Source organism: Mustela lutreola, chromosome 8 (assembly GCF_030435805.1).
Source record: "Mustela lutreola isolate mMusLut2 chromosome 8, mMusLut2.pri, whole genome shotgun sequence".
NCBI lineage: Eukaryota > Metazoa > Chordata > Mammalia > Carnivora > Mustelidae > Mustela > Mustela lutreola.
This window is the reverse complement of record NC_081297.1, coordinates 41,972,037-41,991,392: the sequence shown is the minus strand read 5'-3', so window position 1 is coordinate 41,991,392 and position 19,356 is coordinate 41,972,037. Positions and strand designations below refer to the sequence as shown.

The following is a 19,356-nucleotide window of genomic DNA, read 5'->3' as shown; positions in this document are numbered from 1 at the left end:
TCTCTGTCATCAATTTTCTCATCTATAAAATGGAGAAAATAATAGTACTTACTTCACAGAGTTGTTATGAGGGGTAAAAAAAATTAATGTATAATTAATATTTTGAAAGCACTTAGAAAATTTGCTGCTACAAAAGAACCACGTGTCAGAAAGATATCATAATTCTGAACATGTATGTGCCAAATAACATAGCCTCAAAATGTATAAAGTAAAAATGGATAATTATGAGACATTGGCAAGTATTTTATTATAGTGGGGGATATAAATACATCTCTTAGTAATAGATAGATCAAATAGTTGAAACACTGGTGAAGAAATATAGTTTTAACTGCATCATTAACAAGCTTGATATAATGGCTGAATATAGAACTTTATATCCTCCAAATTAGATTACTACACATTGTTTACAAATATACGTGCAGCATTACAAAACCTGACCATGTACAGACTATATTCCTTGACCTCAGAACAATTAGATTAGAACACAGTAACGAAAGATAACCAACCAACAACTCCCCACACATTTGGAATATTTTTATTGTTTTTTTAAACACTTATTCAGGAGCTTTTGTTTTTTTTAGAAAGATTTTATTTATTTGTTTGAGAGAGAGCACAAACAGTGGGGAGAGGCAGGAGAGGGAGAAGCAGACTCCCTGCTGAACAGAGAGCCCAACACAGAGCTTGATCCCAGAACCCAGAGATCAAGACCTGAGCCAAAGGCAGACCCTTCACTGACTGAGCTTCCCAGCACACCTATTTGGAATATTTTAAAACATACTTCCCAATAACTCATGTAAAAACTGGAAAACATTTAGAACTAAATGATTGTGAAAATACTGTCAAAATGAATGTGATACAGCCAAAGCAAGACTTAGAGCAAAATTTATAGCCTTAAATGTCTGTTACAAAAGCAGGAAGACTAAAAATTAGTAGGCTAAGCACCCAAATAAGTGAGAGAAAGAGCAACTGTACTGAAAACATAAAGAAAATATTAAAGAACAGAAATCATTAAAATTGACATTTACATACACAAATATCTGTAAAAATTTATTAAGGAAAAGGGGAGAAAGGATAAATAAAACAATATTAGGAATGAAAAAGGAGGGGCGCCTGGGTGGCTCAGTGGGTTAAGCCGCTGCCTTCGGCTCAGGTCATGATCTCATGGTCCTGGGATCAAGTCCCGCATGGGGCTCTCTGCTCAGCAGGGAGCCTGCTTCCCTTCCTCTCTCTCTGCCTGCCTCTCTGCTTACTTGTGATCTCTCTCTGTCAAATAAATAAATAAAACCTTTAAAAAAAAAAAAAAGGAATGAAAAAGGAGATCTAAGTATAGAAACAACAGAGTTGTTTTTTTTTTATTTTATTTATTTATTTGACAGAGAGAGAGATCACAAGTAAGCAGAGAAGCAGGCAGAGAGAGAGGGCAGCTGGCTCCCTGCTAGCAGAGAGCCCCATGCCGGGCTCGATCCCAGGACCCTGAGACCAGGACCCGAGCTGAAGGCAGAGGCTTTACCCACTGAGCCACACAGGCACTCCAAAACAACAGAGATTTTTAATAAGAATATTATGAAAAATGGGGCACCTGGGTGGCTCAGTGGGTTAAGCTGCTGCCTTCAGCTCAGGTCATGATCTCAGGGTCCTGGGATCAAGTCCCGCATCGGGCTCTCTGCTCAGCAGGGAGCCTGCTTCCCTCTCTCTCTCTCTGCCTGCCTCTCCATCTACTTGTGATTTCTCTCTGTCAAATAAATAAATAAAATCTTTTTAAAAAAAGAATATTATGAAAAACATTATACCAATGTATTTGAAGATTAAGAGAAATATGATAAATGCCCCAGAAAAAACATGACCTTCCTAAACTGCCAGAGATAGCAAAATTTGAATATATATTTAATTCTTAAAGAAAGTGAATCAGTAATTAAAAGCACCCCCCAAAAATTTATCAGGCCCAGGTAATTATCTGTGTGTTCCACCAATATTCAAGAAACTGATAATCCAGGGATGCCTGGGTGGCTCTGGGTTAAGCCTCTGCCTTCAGCTCAGGTCTTGATCTCAGGGTCCTGGGATCGAGCCCCGCATTGGGCTCTCTGCTCAGAGAGGAGCCTGCTTCCCCTCTCTCTCTGCCTGCTGTTCTGCCTACTTGTGATCTGTCTGTCAAATAAATAAATAAAATCTATAATCCTATTCTAAACAAGCTGCTACAGAAAATAGGAAAAGATAAAATGGACCACCATTTATTTTATGAGGCTAATATAATGATATCAAAACCAGACAAAGACAGCAGAAAATAATTAAAAATATACAGGCAAATTTCACTTATGAATATAAACAAAGAGCTCCTAAACAAATGCTAGCCAGTAGCAGCCAGCAACATGCAACGTAACCAATTAAGTTTTATCACAAGGGTGCAAGGAAGATGAAGAGATGGAAAAAAATCTATACTGTAACTTATCACATTAACATATCAAAGGAGAAAAGCATTTATAATCAACTCAATAAGTATAAACAACTTCCAACATTCATTAAACAAAAATTTAGCAAAACAATTTCTTTAGCCTAGTAAATAGTAGTGTGGCAACAAAGACAGGGTAAGATGCTGCTTATTTCTTTTTTCTAGGCACAAAGGAAGATATTTCCCATCTTCCTTGTAGTTGCATTGGAACCATGTGCCTGGATATGGACAGAAGTGATGTGTACCACTCCCCGGACTGATCATAAATTGCTTCATAGTCATCCACTCTCTCTCCCTCCTACAGAGACCTTGGAAATCATATGCTGAAGATGACAGCATCACGAAATGGAAGGTGCCAGGATCCCTGAATCACTACTTGGAGGGGAAAGGTCAAGACTAGCCACCTAGCCCACATCAGACTATGAAATGAGCAATAAACATTTATAAGATTTTATTTTTAAGTAATCTCTACATCCAACATGAGGCTCCAACTCACAACCCTGAACTTAAGAGTCACATGCTACCAAATGAACCAACCAGGAACCCCAACATTTATTTAGCTAATCACATTATCATATATTTTCATATATGTATTTCTTTCTTTTTTTAGAAACCATAAGTGGAAATCATGAGTGATGGGTCATTGTAGACATGGCTTACGCAAGAAAGAAGATCCAAATTCAGTAGAAGACCCATATCAAATATACGGCATTAACCATATGAAAAGATTTATAAATAAATGTGCATTTATGTAGTCGAGTTAAAATAAAATCTTTAAGGATATATAAATATATATATTTAAATATATTAATATATATATATATTTAAGGATATATAAATATATAAATATCACCTTTTACAATTGCTGACTTTTCATTTAATGGACCAACCATAGATTTCATCTAATTTTACTATGTTTAGAGTTCTAGCTTGACTAAAAATGTTCTTTGACCTCTGTGGCTCTTAACATCCAGTGTATGCTTCTGGATATCTTTACCATGCTGTACTGCAGCTGTTAAAATGAATGTTAGTTCCTGTATTCTAAGTATCTTGAAAGCCATAGTTCTTTCTGCAACTTTTAGTAGAGTTTCCAGGCTAGGGGGAAAAGCAAACATTAAATAAGTAATTTGAATGCGATTATTGAGTTACCTGAGCAAGTAGTTTGTGATGCTGTACAATCACACAGCAAGGAGACACAGTACAATTTAAAGGCTAAAATTTATCCCACTTTTTTAAAAAATGGAGGTATAATTTACATTACAACATTATATATTTTTTAAAATTGAAGTATAACTTGGGCACCTGGCTGGCTCAGTTGGTGGAGCATAACAACTCTTGACCTCATGCTTGTATGTTCAAGCCCCATACTGGCTATAGAGATTACTTAAAACTAATCAATCTTGGGACACCTGGGTGGCTCAGTTGTTAAACATCTGCCTTTGGATCAGGTCATGATCGCAGGTCCCTGGATCAAGCCCCACAATAGGCTCAGCAACTTTCAAATATGTAATATGTTTTTTTAAAAGGTTTATTTATTTTGACAGAGAGCATAAGCAGGAGGGGGAGAGAGAGAATGAGAAAATTCCAAGCAGACTCCTCGATGAGCCCAATGTGGGGTTTGATCTCACAACCCTGAGATCATGACCCAAGCGGAAACCAAGAGTTGGCTGCCCAAACAATGTGTCACCTAGGTGCCCTTTTAATACAGTATTAAGTCGCTAAGTTGCATACTACGTCCCCACAACTTAACTAATTTTATAATTGGAAGCTTATACCTTTTGGCCCCCTTCACCCATTCTGTCTACCCTCACCCCCCACCTCTGACAACCACCAATCTCTTCTCTATATTGTAAGCCCGGTGGTGGGTTTTTTTTGATTTTTTGTTGTTGTTTAGATTCCACATGTAAGTGAGATCAGAGAGTATTTACCTTTCTATAACTTACTTCACTTAGCATAATGCCATTGAGGCCATCCAGGTTACTGTAAATGAAAGATTTCCTTCTTTTTATAGCTAAATATTCCATTGTGTATAGGTAAATGTATACATTTTATCGATTCATCCATTGATAGACACTTATCACATATATGTTTCTGCATGCTACTCTGTGCCATTGGTTTGTATCCCTCTGCCAACAGAACACTCTTAGTAAGTTTATAAAAATGTTTGAAACTGGAGAGGGGCCAAGTCATGTCAAGACAGTGAGCTCCTTCAAGACCAGGGCTGTTTCTCACTTCTTATTCTTGGGCTTAGTAGGTAGGTGCTCAACAATCATTTTCTAAGTAAATAAATGAAGCCAAAAGAGGAAGTTAGAAAGACCAAAAGAAAAAGCAGGCAAGGTACATGCCCCTCCCTCTCCAGAGAGGTCCCAGAAATGCTAAGGCTGATCTGGTAGGAGTGTAAGCCAGAATGCTCGAATCAGAGTGGGAGGAGGTGGGGAGAGTTTCAAGCTAGACCCTTCTTCTAAACCTCCCAAAAAAATAGAAAATGACAGAAGGCTTTTGGAACCAAGAGCTAGAGGAGCCTGGAAGCAAAAGCTAAAGCTGTCAGCTTCCCAGCAGTTCACACCCTGAGACAATCCTCCCACCTCCAATCCCTGAAGCTGCCAAAAGCCCCAGGCAGAGAAACAGGCGTCCCAAGATGGCCCCAGCCTCAGCAACACCATGCAGCACTGGGGGAGTGACAGTGATTTGGGGGAAAAACACTATTATAGCTGAGATATTTTAAAATTCCACCCTCAAGGCAGCTTCCGGTTGCTATGGCAACCCTAGCTCTGCTGGGAGTCCTGATTACCAACTTGCTAGAAGCACCTGCCTCTGGCAGCCTAGAGGTGTCCTCAGGAGGCCGGGAGCTGCTGCCACCAAGGGGAACGCCAAGGAAGTGCCGCTATGTTCTGGCTCCAGGGTAATGACTGAAGGGACCCAAGGTAATTAATTCTGTTTAGTGCGAACACCCCAAGGTATAGGTTTGCCCCATGTTAATAATTTTAATAAAAATATGGGCCCACTTGTTGTTCAGTTTGACTTAGTCTTTTTTGTTTTGTGTTCACTTGGCTCCATCAAAACACAAAAAGGTAACATTTTCATTTACCTTGGGACTGAGCAAATGAAGCAGTTGGTTGTCAGTTTTGGTTCCATAGTTTAGACAAAGCCCCTAAGGGACAAGACTTGAGAGCTGAGTGGGTGGCCCTGCCTTCCAACACAGCTTTGCAGAAATACCGTTGCAGACACTTGCTCTTCGGCACCCAGTCTGGAATGGCTGGTGGTATCCTTGGGAAACCCAAACAAGTGAGAGGGAAACGGCCACAGCGCCAGAATGACAGGCAGCCAAAGGGAAGAGCCAGAGGCAGATAGACACAGAGATGTTGCCATTCTGTCATTTCAACATGGAGCAAAGGAATCTTGACTCTGGCAAGATTCCTCCCCACATAGTCATACTTGGCTTTATTATCCAACTCATTTCTGTACTCACCTGTCATTCCATTTGGTAAGCTTGACCTATTTGGCCCAACGAGAGCTCACATGGGCTATACACATGACAGCAGCTGCTCCAGTATATAAAGCAATGCTTGGAGAAGGGCAGTGGACTGGCTAAGGGTGTAAAGAGTCTAGTGCGTATCTCAGAGAAAACACTGGGCTCTGTCGGGAGACTGAACTGCAAGCCCAGCCCCTCAGTTTGCTAACTGACTTTGGACACATCATCAGTGAAAGGTAAACTCCTTGAGGGCAGGTACTGTTGCCAATGACTGGTCATTGCTATAGCACCTAAAATGGTACTTGGCACCGAACAGATCTCCAATAGATGTTTCAGAAGTGAAAGAATGAATAGTCTCTGCCAGAGTGTCTTCATTTATAAAGATGGGATAAGAATTCTCTCACCATTAGGGGCTTTGGGAAGCTCTAATAAAATAGGATGAATGACGTCTAACTTAAAGTGCTTTGAAAAAGGTTAAGTGATGCACAAATATAACCTAGCAAGCCTGTTACTCAACCCAACAGCTCAGATGACTACCAGACAAGATGTTTCCGAGCCCAGGGCTTACCCATTTCTTCAGAGCACTTGGAAGAAATATTCACAATTAAACGCCTTCTGGATCCCAGGAGCTGGTGTTTTACTACTTAGTTGTCTACCCACCATCCATTCTACTGGTCTTCCTTATAAATAGACCCTGATTTTGTTTGAACAACAGTGCACCCTGTCCCTGCCTCCTTGTAGCTACTGGTGCCTGTATGATCCACCTGTAGTCAACCAGACAGATCCAAAGTCTGGAAAAACTCTTTTAAAGGAATCCAGCTCAGGGAGCCTGGGTGGCTCTGCCAGTTAAGTGTCTACCTTAGGCTCAGGTCATGATCTCAGGTTCCTGGGATCAAGCCCAGCGTCAGGCTCCCTGCTCCGCAGTCTGCTTTTCCCTCTCCCCAACTCCTCAACCCTGCTCATGTTCTTTTTGTCTCTTGAATAAATCTTTTTAAAAAAATGTACAAGTAAGTAAATAAAGGAATCCGGCTCCACCTGCTTTATCTTTATCTTTACCTTTTCCTCCTTCCACCTTGGAATGTGGCTGAGGCCCAAGGGCAGAATGATGCCATCTTGCAAGTGGACAAACACACATGCTAAGTATTGGATAGGCCAAGAACCAGAGTCCTTGATGACACACCCTTGAGCTGGTTCCCCAGCCCGAGATGCCTACTCTGAATTTCCTATTGCTTAGAAAAATAACCACCTATTTCTTCAAGCCACTGTAGTCAGATTTCTGTAACAAGCAGCTGAATAAAATCCTAAATGATACAGTACTGTACTTAAAAATAGTTCATTTATGAAATACACACTGCCAATGCCAATTTTACAGATGAGAAAATGGAAGCTTGGAGAAGTGAAGGAAATTGCCCAAGGCCATATAGCTGGTGAGTGGCAGCTAGGATTTGATTCCAGGTCTGCCTGACTCCAAGACCCTTAGTCTTTTCACTTTTGCCATGATGCCCAACGGAAAAGAAATGAAAATCACATATGTCTCAAAGACACTTTAGAAGGACTTCACAGGGTCTGCAAACTTACCAAGTGCCAGGCATATGGGTGTGGGTACACAAGAGTGAATCAATATGGACAAAGTCCACAGAGCTTATATTTTAGTAAAAGACACAGAATAAAGACATAAATATAGATCATGGGGTGATAAGGACTATGGAAAAGATTAAGCAGGTAAGAGGGATAGAGTACTACTTGTTATAAAAAGTTGAGACAGGGGCGCCTGGGTGGCTCAGTGGGTTAAAGCCTCTGCCTTCGGCTCAGGTCATGATCCCAGGGTCCTGGGATCGAGCCCCGCATCGGGCTCTCTGCTCTGCAGGGAGCCTGCTTCCTCCTCTCTCTCTGCCTGCCTCTCTGCCTGCTTGTGATCTCTCTCTGTCAAATAAATAAATAAAATCTTTAAAAAAAAAAAAAAAAAGTTGAGACAGTCTGAGATGACATATCCACCAGATATTTGAGAAGTGACAAGAGGGGGAAAAAAAAAGGGGAAGGGGTGAGCCGTGTGAATAGTGGAGATAAGGTAAAGTGAACCGCAAGTGCAGAGGTCCCGGGACAGGAATGGTACAGTGGACTGGCAAGGGAGCCAGCAGGGCTGGTACGACATGAAAGGGAAAGTGGGAGAACAGGATGGAGAGGCATCTGTGCTGAGGGCTCTTCCTCTGGGAGAGCAGAAGTCACGGGAGGGTTTTCATCAGAGAACAGGTCAAACTTAGGATGCGGCTTCTGGGGTGCTGAGGGGAGAGCTGCAAAAAGGGAGGAGGAAATGAGACAGGGAGGTCAGACTGGAGGCTGCCACAACAATGCAGGCCAGAGAAGCCAGCAGCCTGGAGCAGGGCAGCATCGAAGGCTGGAAAGTGCTTACACTCAGCATATTCTGAAGGCAAAGCTGCAGGATATACGGATGGACTGGCTAGATTAAAGACAAGGATGGGGGCACCTAGGTGGCTCAGTTGGTTAAGCAGCTGCCTTCAGCTCAGGTCATGATTCTGGGGTCCTGGGATCGAGCCCCGCATCGGGCTCCCTGCTCAGACGAGAGCCTGCTTCTCTCTCTCCCTCTACCTGCCGCTCTGCTTACTTGTGTTCTCTCTCTGTCAAATAAGTAAATAAATAATTTGGGGGTGGGGGAAAACAAGGGTGAGTCCAGGCCTTTAGCCTACTGTCTTCAGTGCTACTGCCTACTGTTGGGGGGAAGGGGTGCGTGCAGCAGGACCCCACCTGGGTACTAGCAGTAGGGTTGGGCTATATTTGGCTTTGGACACAGCCAAGCTCTGATACTTACGGAGTGAGCAGAGCTCATCACTCTCTCCTTTGTAAAACATGTTCACTCAGCTTCCCAGACACCCATTCACTCACGATTCCCCTTCGATTTCAGTGGCCACTCCTTCCCAGGCCCCTGTGTTCTCTCCTCTCTGAATGACTACCAAGTATCCAAACAAAGGTGTCAAGAAATCAGTGAGATACAGCCAAGTAATTAGTGTTTTGAGAAGAGGGGAAGGAGTCACCAGCTTGTGGCACATGAAAATGACTGCTAGAGTAACATGAGGGCAAGGACGAGGGGATTTGGCAAACGGGACTGTGGACGACACATACCATGGAAAAGTGAAAATGGGTCACTCCTAGAGGGAGGAATATAAGAAATATGTACTTGCCAGGATCATTATAGAAAAAGCTCCTTCCTTCAGAAGAAACTATAAACAAGATCCTTTCTTTTCCACACCAGAGGAGTTGTAATGTACATGCCAAAGCCTGGGCATAACTACTTCGCAGACAGACTCGGGCTTTGCAGGCCAGGGCCAGGCTGGGGATTAGTGGTGGAAAGGAGAACAAAGGTAGGAAAGAAGACCTCAGTGCCTTATGGGAGCAAAATGGCACCAATCTCTTTGCTTCAGGGCTCACCCGCTATCCTTCCTCAACAGGACTTTTCAGTACATTCCAGAAGTGGTTCACAACTGACAGCATAATGAATATTTATTATGATTATTTTAATTAAAAAAAATAAGCCTCAAAGTCTCTGGGCAGTAAGCTAAAATACAATAAAAAGCAGTACCATAGTATTAGTGACACAGCTTGCTGGCATGCAGCGGTGCCCTCAGTGCAGACAAGGCTCCACATTATTTCCCACCACTTCCCCTTTTTTCTTAAGTCCCTACTGAAATGAGAGAAGAAACTGAGGAACAGAGGTAAAGGGACTGGCCCAAGGTCAGACTGTCAGAAGCAGACAGGAACTGGGCCCAGAAAATCCTGATGGTTCTACCCAAAATGCTCCCGGGGTACCATTCTGTGGCTACTGCCCAGCAGGAGAAAAAGCCAGTGTCTTCTTCCAAGTGACCAGTAATATCCACCGTGGGGCCACACAGAGTGTCCTGGGAAGCGGCCCTGACTTGATGCCCAGTGATGTGGGCCAAAAGTTAGTCAACAGGACTCCCCTCTAGCTCCAGGGTCCCTCCCTCATCTCCAGTGCACAGCCCTTACTACAAAGCCCAACCCTCCTTGTGGAAAACCAGCTGTACAGCCTCATTCACATCATTCACAATGTGCGATGCCTCCATGAGCCCTGGACTGAAGCTGAAGTCCCGGTGCCCATGAAATGGAGCCGCCTCTGCTTCTTGGGTGGGCCTGGTGGGCTCTGGGCCCTTGGGATTGTACACACCAGTGCACACTAGGATAGAGGCGCAGCTCTGAGTTGCTGAGGGCCGCTGCTTCCACAAGCCACTGGCCCCCCACTCCTCTGCCCCACCATGCTTCGCCATCTGCAGGTACTTGTGGAACAGGTTGGCACCGTAGACATCAGACATAGGGTTATCACTGGAAGGGGCAGCCATACCGGAAAAGGAAAGAAGAGAATACCCCAGTTTAGTGTTACAAGGCACACAGAGCAGAGGACAACTGTAGGACTAGTATGTGTTACATACAGGGAAACAGGTCGGTGAGTAGGTAGGGAGGAAGGGCAGGGGAAGTCCAAAAGTGATGAGGAGATGGAAAAGTACTTACCCGACAGCATAGAGCTTCTGGATGGGGGCTGCCCACCCCCGCCTCTCTGCCTGCTGCTGGATCAGGTCCTCTGCATACTGGTAAGTGAGGACACTGGGTTTGCCCATCAGGCCCTCGTATTTCAGCTCTTTGCCTGTCAATTTCTGGTAAATGGTTTCCAGGCACAGCAAAAAGGTGCCGTGGCCAAACCTGTCAGAGAAGAGAGCTCAGCAGCTCAGGCCTCCTCTCCCTGGTTCTAAGCAGGACCCTATACATCAACCTTTCACTCCAGCACCCTGCTGGTGACAGATAAAGTGAAATTACTCCTAGTAAGAAGCACATTTATTATCTATCTTTATGACCTGCTGTTATCTACTAATATTTGTTGAGCACTATTGTGGCATATCACATGTAACTCTCAGAACAACCCCATGAGAGCTGTCATCATTTTCATTTATAAGTGAGGAAACTGAGGCATACAGATATTAAGTAACTTGCCCGAGGTGGCAGAGCTAGGATTACAACCTAGGCAGTCAGACTCTACAAATCTAAATTCAGCTTTAAATCTGTGCAGACTACCGGCTGCCCTCTCCCCTTCTTTCTCAGTGCCAGTTTTCAGCTCACCATATTGCGACCAGGTGTACAAAAGTATTTGCTTGCCTCCACCACAGCTCGTGTGCAGCCATGTGAATAAGCTACAGCCAAAGAGTCCGTGAAATCAGAAATACTGGGCTAAACCTCTAGGAAGTGTGAAACTGGAGAGTGGGTACTCTTTTCCACTCTTTCTTGCTGCCTGGAATGCTGATCTGGTGCCTGGAGCTCAGGCAGCCATTTGGAACTATTCTGTGAAGGGCTAAGGATCGCATAGCAGGAAGACAGGAGCCTATGTCCCAGACAGGTGCGATATCCACACAAGCCCTCCACTGCCTACCGCATTCTTCTTTTCCATTAGAAAAAAAAGAAACTTCTATCTTGTCTAAGACACTTTCAGGGACGCTTGGGTGGCTCAGGTCATGATCACAGGGTCCTGGAATAGAGCCCCACATCGGGCTCTCTGCTCGGCGGGAAAACTGCTTCTCCCTCTGCCTGCTGCTCCCCCTAAGCAGTGTGCTCTCTCACACTCTCGGACAAATAAATAAATGAAGTCTTGAAGGGAAAAAAAAAAAAGAAAACACTTTCATTTTGGGTTTTAGGTTTTCATCCCTGACTGCTAAGTCAAATTCTGATACTGTCCAACATATTAAGGTTGTATTTCAGCATCACTTATTTAACAAATTCTACTTCCAATTTTTAAATTAATGGGTGAAAAGTAATCTCAAAACTGATTTATAAATTGAAATTTGCTACTTGCTATTCCGTTCCAGCCTACATAGCCAAACCCCCCTCACCTAGTGTGTTGGCACATCCTAACTGTAGGAAGAATACTTCAAAGAAAACATCTAACCTCGGGATACAGAAATACATCTTTTAAAGTAACAAGAGAACACCACAACACCCATCTCTTTGGAGTTACTAAGTCATGTCACTTGAGGCAGTGTGGGGCCTGCTACCCTCTGTTGAATCACTCACGCAGCCCACTGGAATTAGTAGCATAGAAAGAAAATTCTGGACTTTGGCCCTGCAGATAAGAGCCACCAAACAGTATACAGTAGCCACAGCTATCCTTCCAGAAAGGCCCTCCAGGGCTAGAAAAAGACCTGCCTAGACTGTGCTTGGCCTCAGACAGGACAGAGGAGGTCTATACAGCTGAGCAGGGAGCGGTGAGGCAGGGGGAGACTGAGAAAGTCACTTACCCACTGGGTCTCAGTTCTCTGGTCTACATAACCGTCAGAATAATTATCGCTCCCCCGGCCCCCACATCTTAAGGGCAGGAGGAGACAAAGAGGGAAGGAACCAGTGCTACAGGGAGGAGGCAAAGAAGAGCAGCTGCACTGCTAGGCCTCCATTGAAGTCATTCATTGTTTGGGTTCCACAGACCAAAAAATAACAGGTTCTGGGGGCACCCAACAAGCTGAATGGGTGGAGCTTGCAACGCCTGATCTCAGGCTTGTGAGTTCAAGCCCCATGTTGGGGGCAGAGATTACTTAAAAAAAGTTTTAAATCTGAAAAAAATAAAATAACATTAACATGTTCTGTTAAGATTCTGGGGAACAGGAGCACCTGGGTGGCTCAGCTGATTGAGCATCCAACTCTTGGTTTCAGCTCAAGTCACGATCTTGAGGTCATGGGACTGAACTCCACGTCGGGTCAGCGCAGAAGCTGCTTGAGATTTTCTCTCTCCCTATCCCTCTGCCTCTGCCCCTCCCACTCATGCTCTCTCTTTCTCTATAAATGAATTAAATCTTAAACAAATAAGATTCTGGAGGGCAAAGGCCATGTGTTAAAGATCACCTCAACATATCTTCAGTGATCAGTAAGCTATACTTTTCATTTACTAATTAGTATGCAAAATAACCCCTTGAAAATCCTCCCAGAAAGGACAAGTTTCTGTGGCAAATACGGGGCTGACCCAGGCAGGGGTACCAGAATGATGGTAAGAAACTCAGCAGGACTGTCCAAGCAGCAGCTGGCAATGGCCACAACTGTCAAGGCCAGAAACTCTGTGTCCTTACCTAGGCATCTTGGCTTCAGCCATCCAAAGGAGATCCATGTTGCTGGCCAGGACAGGGAGATGGGGATAAGGAGCCGTTGCTAGACCAGTCCCAGGGTTCCCATTGCTGAGCAGGACATCCATGATCAGCTGCAGGCTTGTCTCCCAGCGGACTGGCTCCCCAAGGAGAAGAACCCCTTTAAAGAGCAGAGGCACGGAAGTGAGGCACTCTGCCTGACCTCTGCAGCAGGCAGGAGGAAGGCCCTTAGGAGACCCGCTGATACCAGCTGGTGCCACCCGACCACAAGCTCTTTCCCCACAGTACACACCCCGGCAAGGGCACAGTTCCCAGAACCAGCCTTCAAAGATCCATTCATTCATTCACCCAAGGTAAACAAAGCCCAGGACCTGGGAAGGCACTTCCTAAGGGCTCCCATTTTCACTTGTATTCACCAGTACTTCACAGAAAAGGTTAAAATAAAGAAAACCAGCAGCCAAGTCTCAGGCCTGCTTCCTCCTGCTGACTAATGCTCTCCTGATCACCTCACCCACAAGTACCTGGCAAAGGGCTTGCCCTCCTCAGCCACTTCTCTCTGAGCCCCAGGGGCCAGTAAACCTAACCACTAGGAGAGGAGGATCTGGAGTGACACAGACTAGCATTTCCAACCTGACTGTCCATTTTCCTTGTGACTTTAGGTAAGTTACTTACCATCTCTCTAAGCCTCTGCCTCAACTACATCATAATGATACCTACGATTGTTTAGGGTAAAAATGAGATATAATAAAGCACTTAACCCATGCTGGACACATAACACTTAACATGGTAGCTGCCAGTATCAGCTATAAGGCCAGTGGTCTCAATGGGGTAGTACTTGCCCCTAAGGAGGTGTTCTAGAAATTGGAGGATATATTTTTATTGTCACCATGACTGACAATTAGTGGCAAGGATCGTGGGAGGGGACCACGAATGCCAGATGCTCAGGACAATCCTGAACAATCAGAAGCTGCCCCTGGTCTATTAACATTTGAGTATCCCATCTGACATTCACATAGGTGAATAACCTGTTTATAGGTAATTGAGCCTAAACCCTAATTTCGTTCTACATGTAAACACAAAGTAGAGCTTTAATAAACAAACAATTTTCTAAACTATCATGTAAATCAAGAGAAGCCTACAGTTTATCTTTTCAAAATTTTACCAAAGTTATTCCATATATTGGAAAATCACTTCACCAATGACAATGCAATCCCTAATGTCTGAGTCACCCATAAAATACACCTATATCCCACCTATAAACACACTTACATCAGTCTGCCTTTGTAGCTGTAACATTTATGATGATTTCATGTTTGATATAATCATTTTACTACTTCATTATGTCTTCCTGAATAATCATTTACATACTGAAATACATATTACCTTACTAAAAATTTTCCTTTTATTTCTCCCTATTACAATTAGGGCTTTACAATGAACTAGTTAATTTTAAATATATACATATACAGGAAGTTGTATTATCTATGGATTTCACAGCAGGGCAGTAAAGGGGACATTACAGTATTTTTGTTACAAAAAGGGGAGCTGGATTTAGTGGAGCTGAGAAACACTGGCATATATTACCTCTGGGAGTTTTTCCATGCTAAGATCTTCTACACTTAACAATTTTTCTGGAATAATAGAGCAAGTGAAATAGGCAGGGAAATTTAAAAACAAAGGTCTCAGAGGTAGTGAGGGGTAGATCTGAGACTAGATCCTAGGTGACCTAATACCCAACGCCTGTAGCCACCCCACCAGTCTACAGGCAAACAAGCTGCAAGAGAACGGTGTGGAGGGCCAAAAGGAGAACCGCCCGGAGCCACACCTACACCAGCAGAGGCCCTCATTACCTTCAATGGCCGGGAAGTCGTTCCTTAGAAGGGGCTGCCAAGAAACAAAGAAAAGGACGATCAATGCCAGTCACTGTCCACTTCCCGACAACCACACAACTGTATCATAATGAGTGGCAAGAGAAAAGACACATTCTAGACAGATCAAACACCATCACCACCCCCACGGTCTAGCCCAAGCCAAGGAGAAGCTGGATAAGACCGAGGAAGAAAATTCACAAAGAAAAGTGAAATCAGAATGGGCAGGGCTCTCACAGAACACGCAGAGGGAAGTCACATATGGACGTCAACCAGGAGGAAGGGCTAGTCACCCGTCCCTGTGAGGACAGGAGGTGAGATGTGTATCAAGCAAGGATCTAGAATCAGGTAGCTAAGATGAAGGTGAGACTATGAAGGAAAGGGAGGTCACCAGGGCATGACAGACCATTTCTCTAGATGTGATATGAAGAGGCAGGAGCCTCTACTTTACCCATCCTCTGGGGTCTGTTCCTTCCCTAAACTATTAGTCATGGCTCTACCACTAACCAGCTATGTGACCTGGAGTAGGTCACTTCCCCTGTGTGGGGCTCAGTCTCTGAGCTGCTCTAAGATCTGTTCCAACTCAGACATTCTAGTTCCCCACATAATTTGCACGATCCTAGGAGGAAGATTTTGAAGGTGATGAAGAGCTCTGTTCAATTGGAAAGCTCTAGAGGAAGGAAAACTAAAGCTACATAAACAAACAAAAATAAGCTTGTCTGTTTATAACTGCATTTCCCCACATTTTGACAATGGTCTGACTTAGACTACAGGCCATATGATAGAGAGTTCACATGAGGAAGAGGGGTGCCAGGGAAGGGGCCATCAAGAGTCAAGAAGTCATACTCTAAAGGATCAAGGAGAGGCCCCGTAAACCAGTGGTTCAAATATGAACCAAACCCAAAAGGAACACGGGCATACTCAGAATTGCCGGTTACCTTTACAAGCAAGCTGTTTCTCACAAGGACAGCTCTCCATAGCAAGCTTTAGGATAAAGGAGCAGCAATGATTAATTTCACAAAGGTTAAAGATCTCCCAAGCAACACTCGGAAAAACAGCCAGTAAAACAGGTAACTCCTCGTTGGAGATGCTAGGGCTTTGAAAGAGGTTCTCAGCTAATGACAATGCAGAAAGGAAAACACTTAGGAGCCTGTTGCCCCTCTGGGCCATCCTTGTATATCTGGAAAACAAAATCCTTGGCCAGATGTGCCTCTCTAAGGTGGAAAAGACACAGCTCTCGGTGGGAGGGGTTGCAAGGTTGGTAAGAGGAACCCATGTGAGGAATAAGAAGAGAGAACTAAACATGAGACACCCAGAAGCATGCTCCTTATTACCGTGGTCTTTGGCCGCCGCTGGAGATCTACCATGTCAAGCACAGGAAAGGCCATACGCAGCTCATCCACAGTAACCACATTCTCGAAGCCCAATCTACAGCAAGATCAGGGAAGCAAAGCCGGACAGTTCTGGGGGAAGATAGCTTTAAGGGGAAGGGAACCAACACAGTCCCAAGCAAACTAGGGCACCCAATCCCCAGACAGGAGTGAAGCAGTAAGAGCCCAGACACAGCTTGGAAGGCCAACGTCAATCCTGAGAGTGCTGGCAGATGGGCCGTGACTACACAGCGATGCAGCAGCAGGGTGACAGGTCCCACAATGGATACCACCAGGGCACAAAGGCACACAAGAATGTCTGGCCTTGGGGCGCCTGGGTGGCTCAGTGGGTTAAAGCCTCTCCCTTCGGCTCAGGTCATGATCCCGGGGTCCTGGGATGGAGCCCCACATAGGGCTCTCTGCTCAGCAGGGAGACTGCTTCCCTTCCTCTCTGCCTGCCTCTCTGCCTACTTGTGATCTCTGTCTGTCAAATAAATAATAAATAAAATCTTTTAAAAAAAGAATGTCTGGCCTCAAGGAACTCACCATAGGCCCAGGGCCCATCTAAACCAGCGCTCTGTGAACAATGCTGGTTTTGAGGAGTTGAAAAGAGGAGACTTGTCACTGGGCTAGTAGCTGGGCAGAGTCCAGGGAAGTCCGACTTGAGAGAACTCTTGAGGATGAGCCAGATTCAGAAAGGATGGGGAGGCCACGAAGAGCAGAAAACCAGTGCCAACCAGATCTCTCCAAGAGCTGCCTCCATTTTCTATCCTCAATCCCCACTTACAATCTTAACTGGACATGGTTTCAGATTATTTTCAAGATGAATCTCCTGAAAACACTGCTTCTGTCAAATTACCCAAGAGCAACAGAACTTGCAAAGACTCCCCCTGCCCTCCTAAGTAAGCCCAGTGGCCTCTTGCCTTTCCTTCTGAGGCTTCCCTTCCAAGGCGCCACTCCTCCTGCTGCCTCTTACTCCCCACTCTATCCCAATCCAAACTCCGGCTTCAGGGATCCTCACCTTCCCTTCTCTCTGCAGCCTCCTCAGCTCCTTCCCCCCACAGAAAACCTTAACCATCTCTGGTAGCACAGCCACGTCCCTCCATGAAGCCACCAGTCACAGCAGCTCCCAGGGTGTTCCCTCCCCAACACCCAGGACTCTCAGAACCTATACAGCGCTTTTAAGTTTTCAATTGTAAGCTTTTTTTTTTTTTTTTTTAAGATTTTATTTATTTATTTGACAGAGAGAAATCACAAGTAGATGGAGAGGCAGGCAGAGAGAGAGAGGGAAGCAGGCTCCCTGCTGAGCAGAGAGCCCGATGCGGGCCTCGATCCCAGGACCCTGAGATCATGACCTGAGCCGAAGGCAGTGGCTTAACCCACTGAGCCACCCAGGCGCCGGTAAGCTTTTTTTTTTTAAACGCATATCCTGGCTGGGCTTCAGGTCTAAGCTTGGAAAACTGCTTTTTTCTTTTTTTTCCTTAGAGAGGAAGTAGAGGGGAGTGTAGAGGGGCAGGGAGATAATCTTTTTTTTTTTTTTTTTTAAGATTATTTGTTTATTTATTTTCCAGAGATTGAGAGAGAGAGAGCACAAGCAGGGGGAACAGTAGGGGCAGAGGGAGAAGCAGACTCTCCATTGAATGGGGAGCCCAATGCAGGACTTGATCCCAGGACTCTGAGATCACGACCTGAGCTGAAGGCAGATGCACAGCTGACTAAGCCACCCAGGCGTCCCTAGAGAAAGACAATCTTAAGCAGACTCTGTACCCAGCACAGAGCTGGATGCGAAGCTTGATCTCTCAACCATGAGATCCCAACCTGAGCCGAAAACAAGTCGGACACTTTACCGACTGCACCACCTAGATGCCCCCATCACATGCCATCTTAAATACTCCTTTATCATTTGTGAATCTGTTATTCCTGCCTCGAGTATGAACCCTTTGATGAAGACAGAGTCCCACATGCTGTTCTTGGAGAACACCCCTGAAGAACGTGCTGGTACCCAGGAAGTGCTCAACGCAGGTCTTCCAAATGAGCAAATGAATATGTGGCTTGAGAATAGGGATCAACTCTTCTGCCTCTTTTTTTTTTTTTTTTTAAAGATTTTTATTTATTTATTTGAGAGAGAGAGAGAGATCACAAGTAGGCAGAAAGGCAGGCAGAGAAAGAGAAGGAAGTAGGCTCCCCGCTGAGCAGAGAACCCGATGCGGGGCTCGATCCCAGAACCCTGAGATCATGGCCTGAGCTGAAGGCAGAGGGTTTAACCCACTGAGCCCCCCAGGCACCCAACTCTTCTGCCTCTTGAGTGTGCCCAGACCCAAAAGATTCACTGTGGATACTTAATACTAGCTAAGAAGTTGAATGAGCACCCTGAGGAACCAGGCTAGAGCAGTAGTTCCAAACCTAATTAGAGAATCACCTAGTTTTCTCTTCTAATATACAGACTGCTGATTCTTCTCTCACACCTAGTGAACCAATAATCTGTATTTTAAGCTCCCCAGTAGGTTCTGATTCAGTGGGCTAGCTTTTTGGAAACTATGGCACCAGGACCGGCCACACCTGGAAGCCATCCTCCCTCCCTAGAGAGCCCACTATGTATCCCTTAAGCCCTGGCACCATGCAGCCAGCACACCTCATTATGGTCCTGTCCACCCCCGCACCCCCAGCCATGGGAGGAAAACTCCAGTCCTGCCCCCTCCTCTACAGCGAGAACAAGCAACACCAAAAGGATACACTCGGGCATTTTCCACCACGGGCCCCTGCCCAGACACCAGCATCCGCTTGTTGTGATATTGCGAAAAGAGCTTCATGGGGCTGTGAGAGAGAATGACTTGATCCGGTTCCACCTGTAGCAACAGTCAAAAGACAAAGGAGAGCAGGGGAGACACAAAGTTGATGGAAAATAAGGGGGAGACGGGTAGCCTCTGCCCACTTAGGAAGGGAAAAAAACTGCCCAGAAAAAAAAGGGAAGGAGCTCTTTCTGGCACCCAACACTTGTAGACACTACCCAAACAGGTGTGAAAAGAACCTGTCTAACTTGGCTCTTGCCCCAAGA

The 19,356-nt window shown here is 45.0% G+C and overlaps 1 protein-coding gene across 2 annotated transcripts in view; it reads right to left on the bottom strand.

The window, feature by feature from the left end:
* Positions 1-222: 222 nt before the first annotated feature.
* Positions 223-19,356, bottom strand: part of HDHD5 (haloacid dehalogenase like hydrolase domain containing 5) — a 29,203-nt gene continuing 10,069 nt past the window's right edge. For both annotated transcript variants that reach the window (XM_059184346.1, XM_059184347.1), the window contains exons 3-8: positions 19,035-19,147; positions 16,266-16,359; positions 14,914-14,947; positions 13,049-13,223; positions 10,458-10,646; positions 223-10,271 (exon numbers count right to left, since the gene is read on the bottom strand). In XM_059184346.1, the coding sequence (XP_059040329.1) occupies positions 9,938-10,271; positions 10,458-10,646; positions 13,049-13,223; positions 14,914-14,947; positions 16,266-16,359; positions 19,035-19,147 (939 nt within the window). In that variant the 3' untranslated portion in view covers positions 223-9,937. The remainder of the gene's footprint in view (positions 10,272-10,457; positions 10,647-13,048; positions 13,224-14,913; positions 14,948-16,265; positions 16,360-19,034; positions 19,148-19,356) is intronic.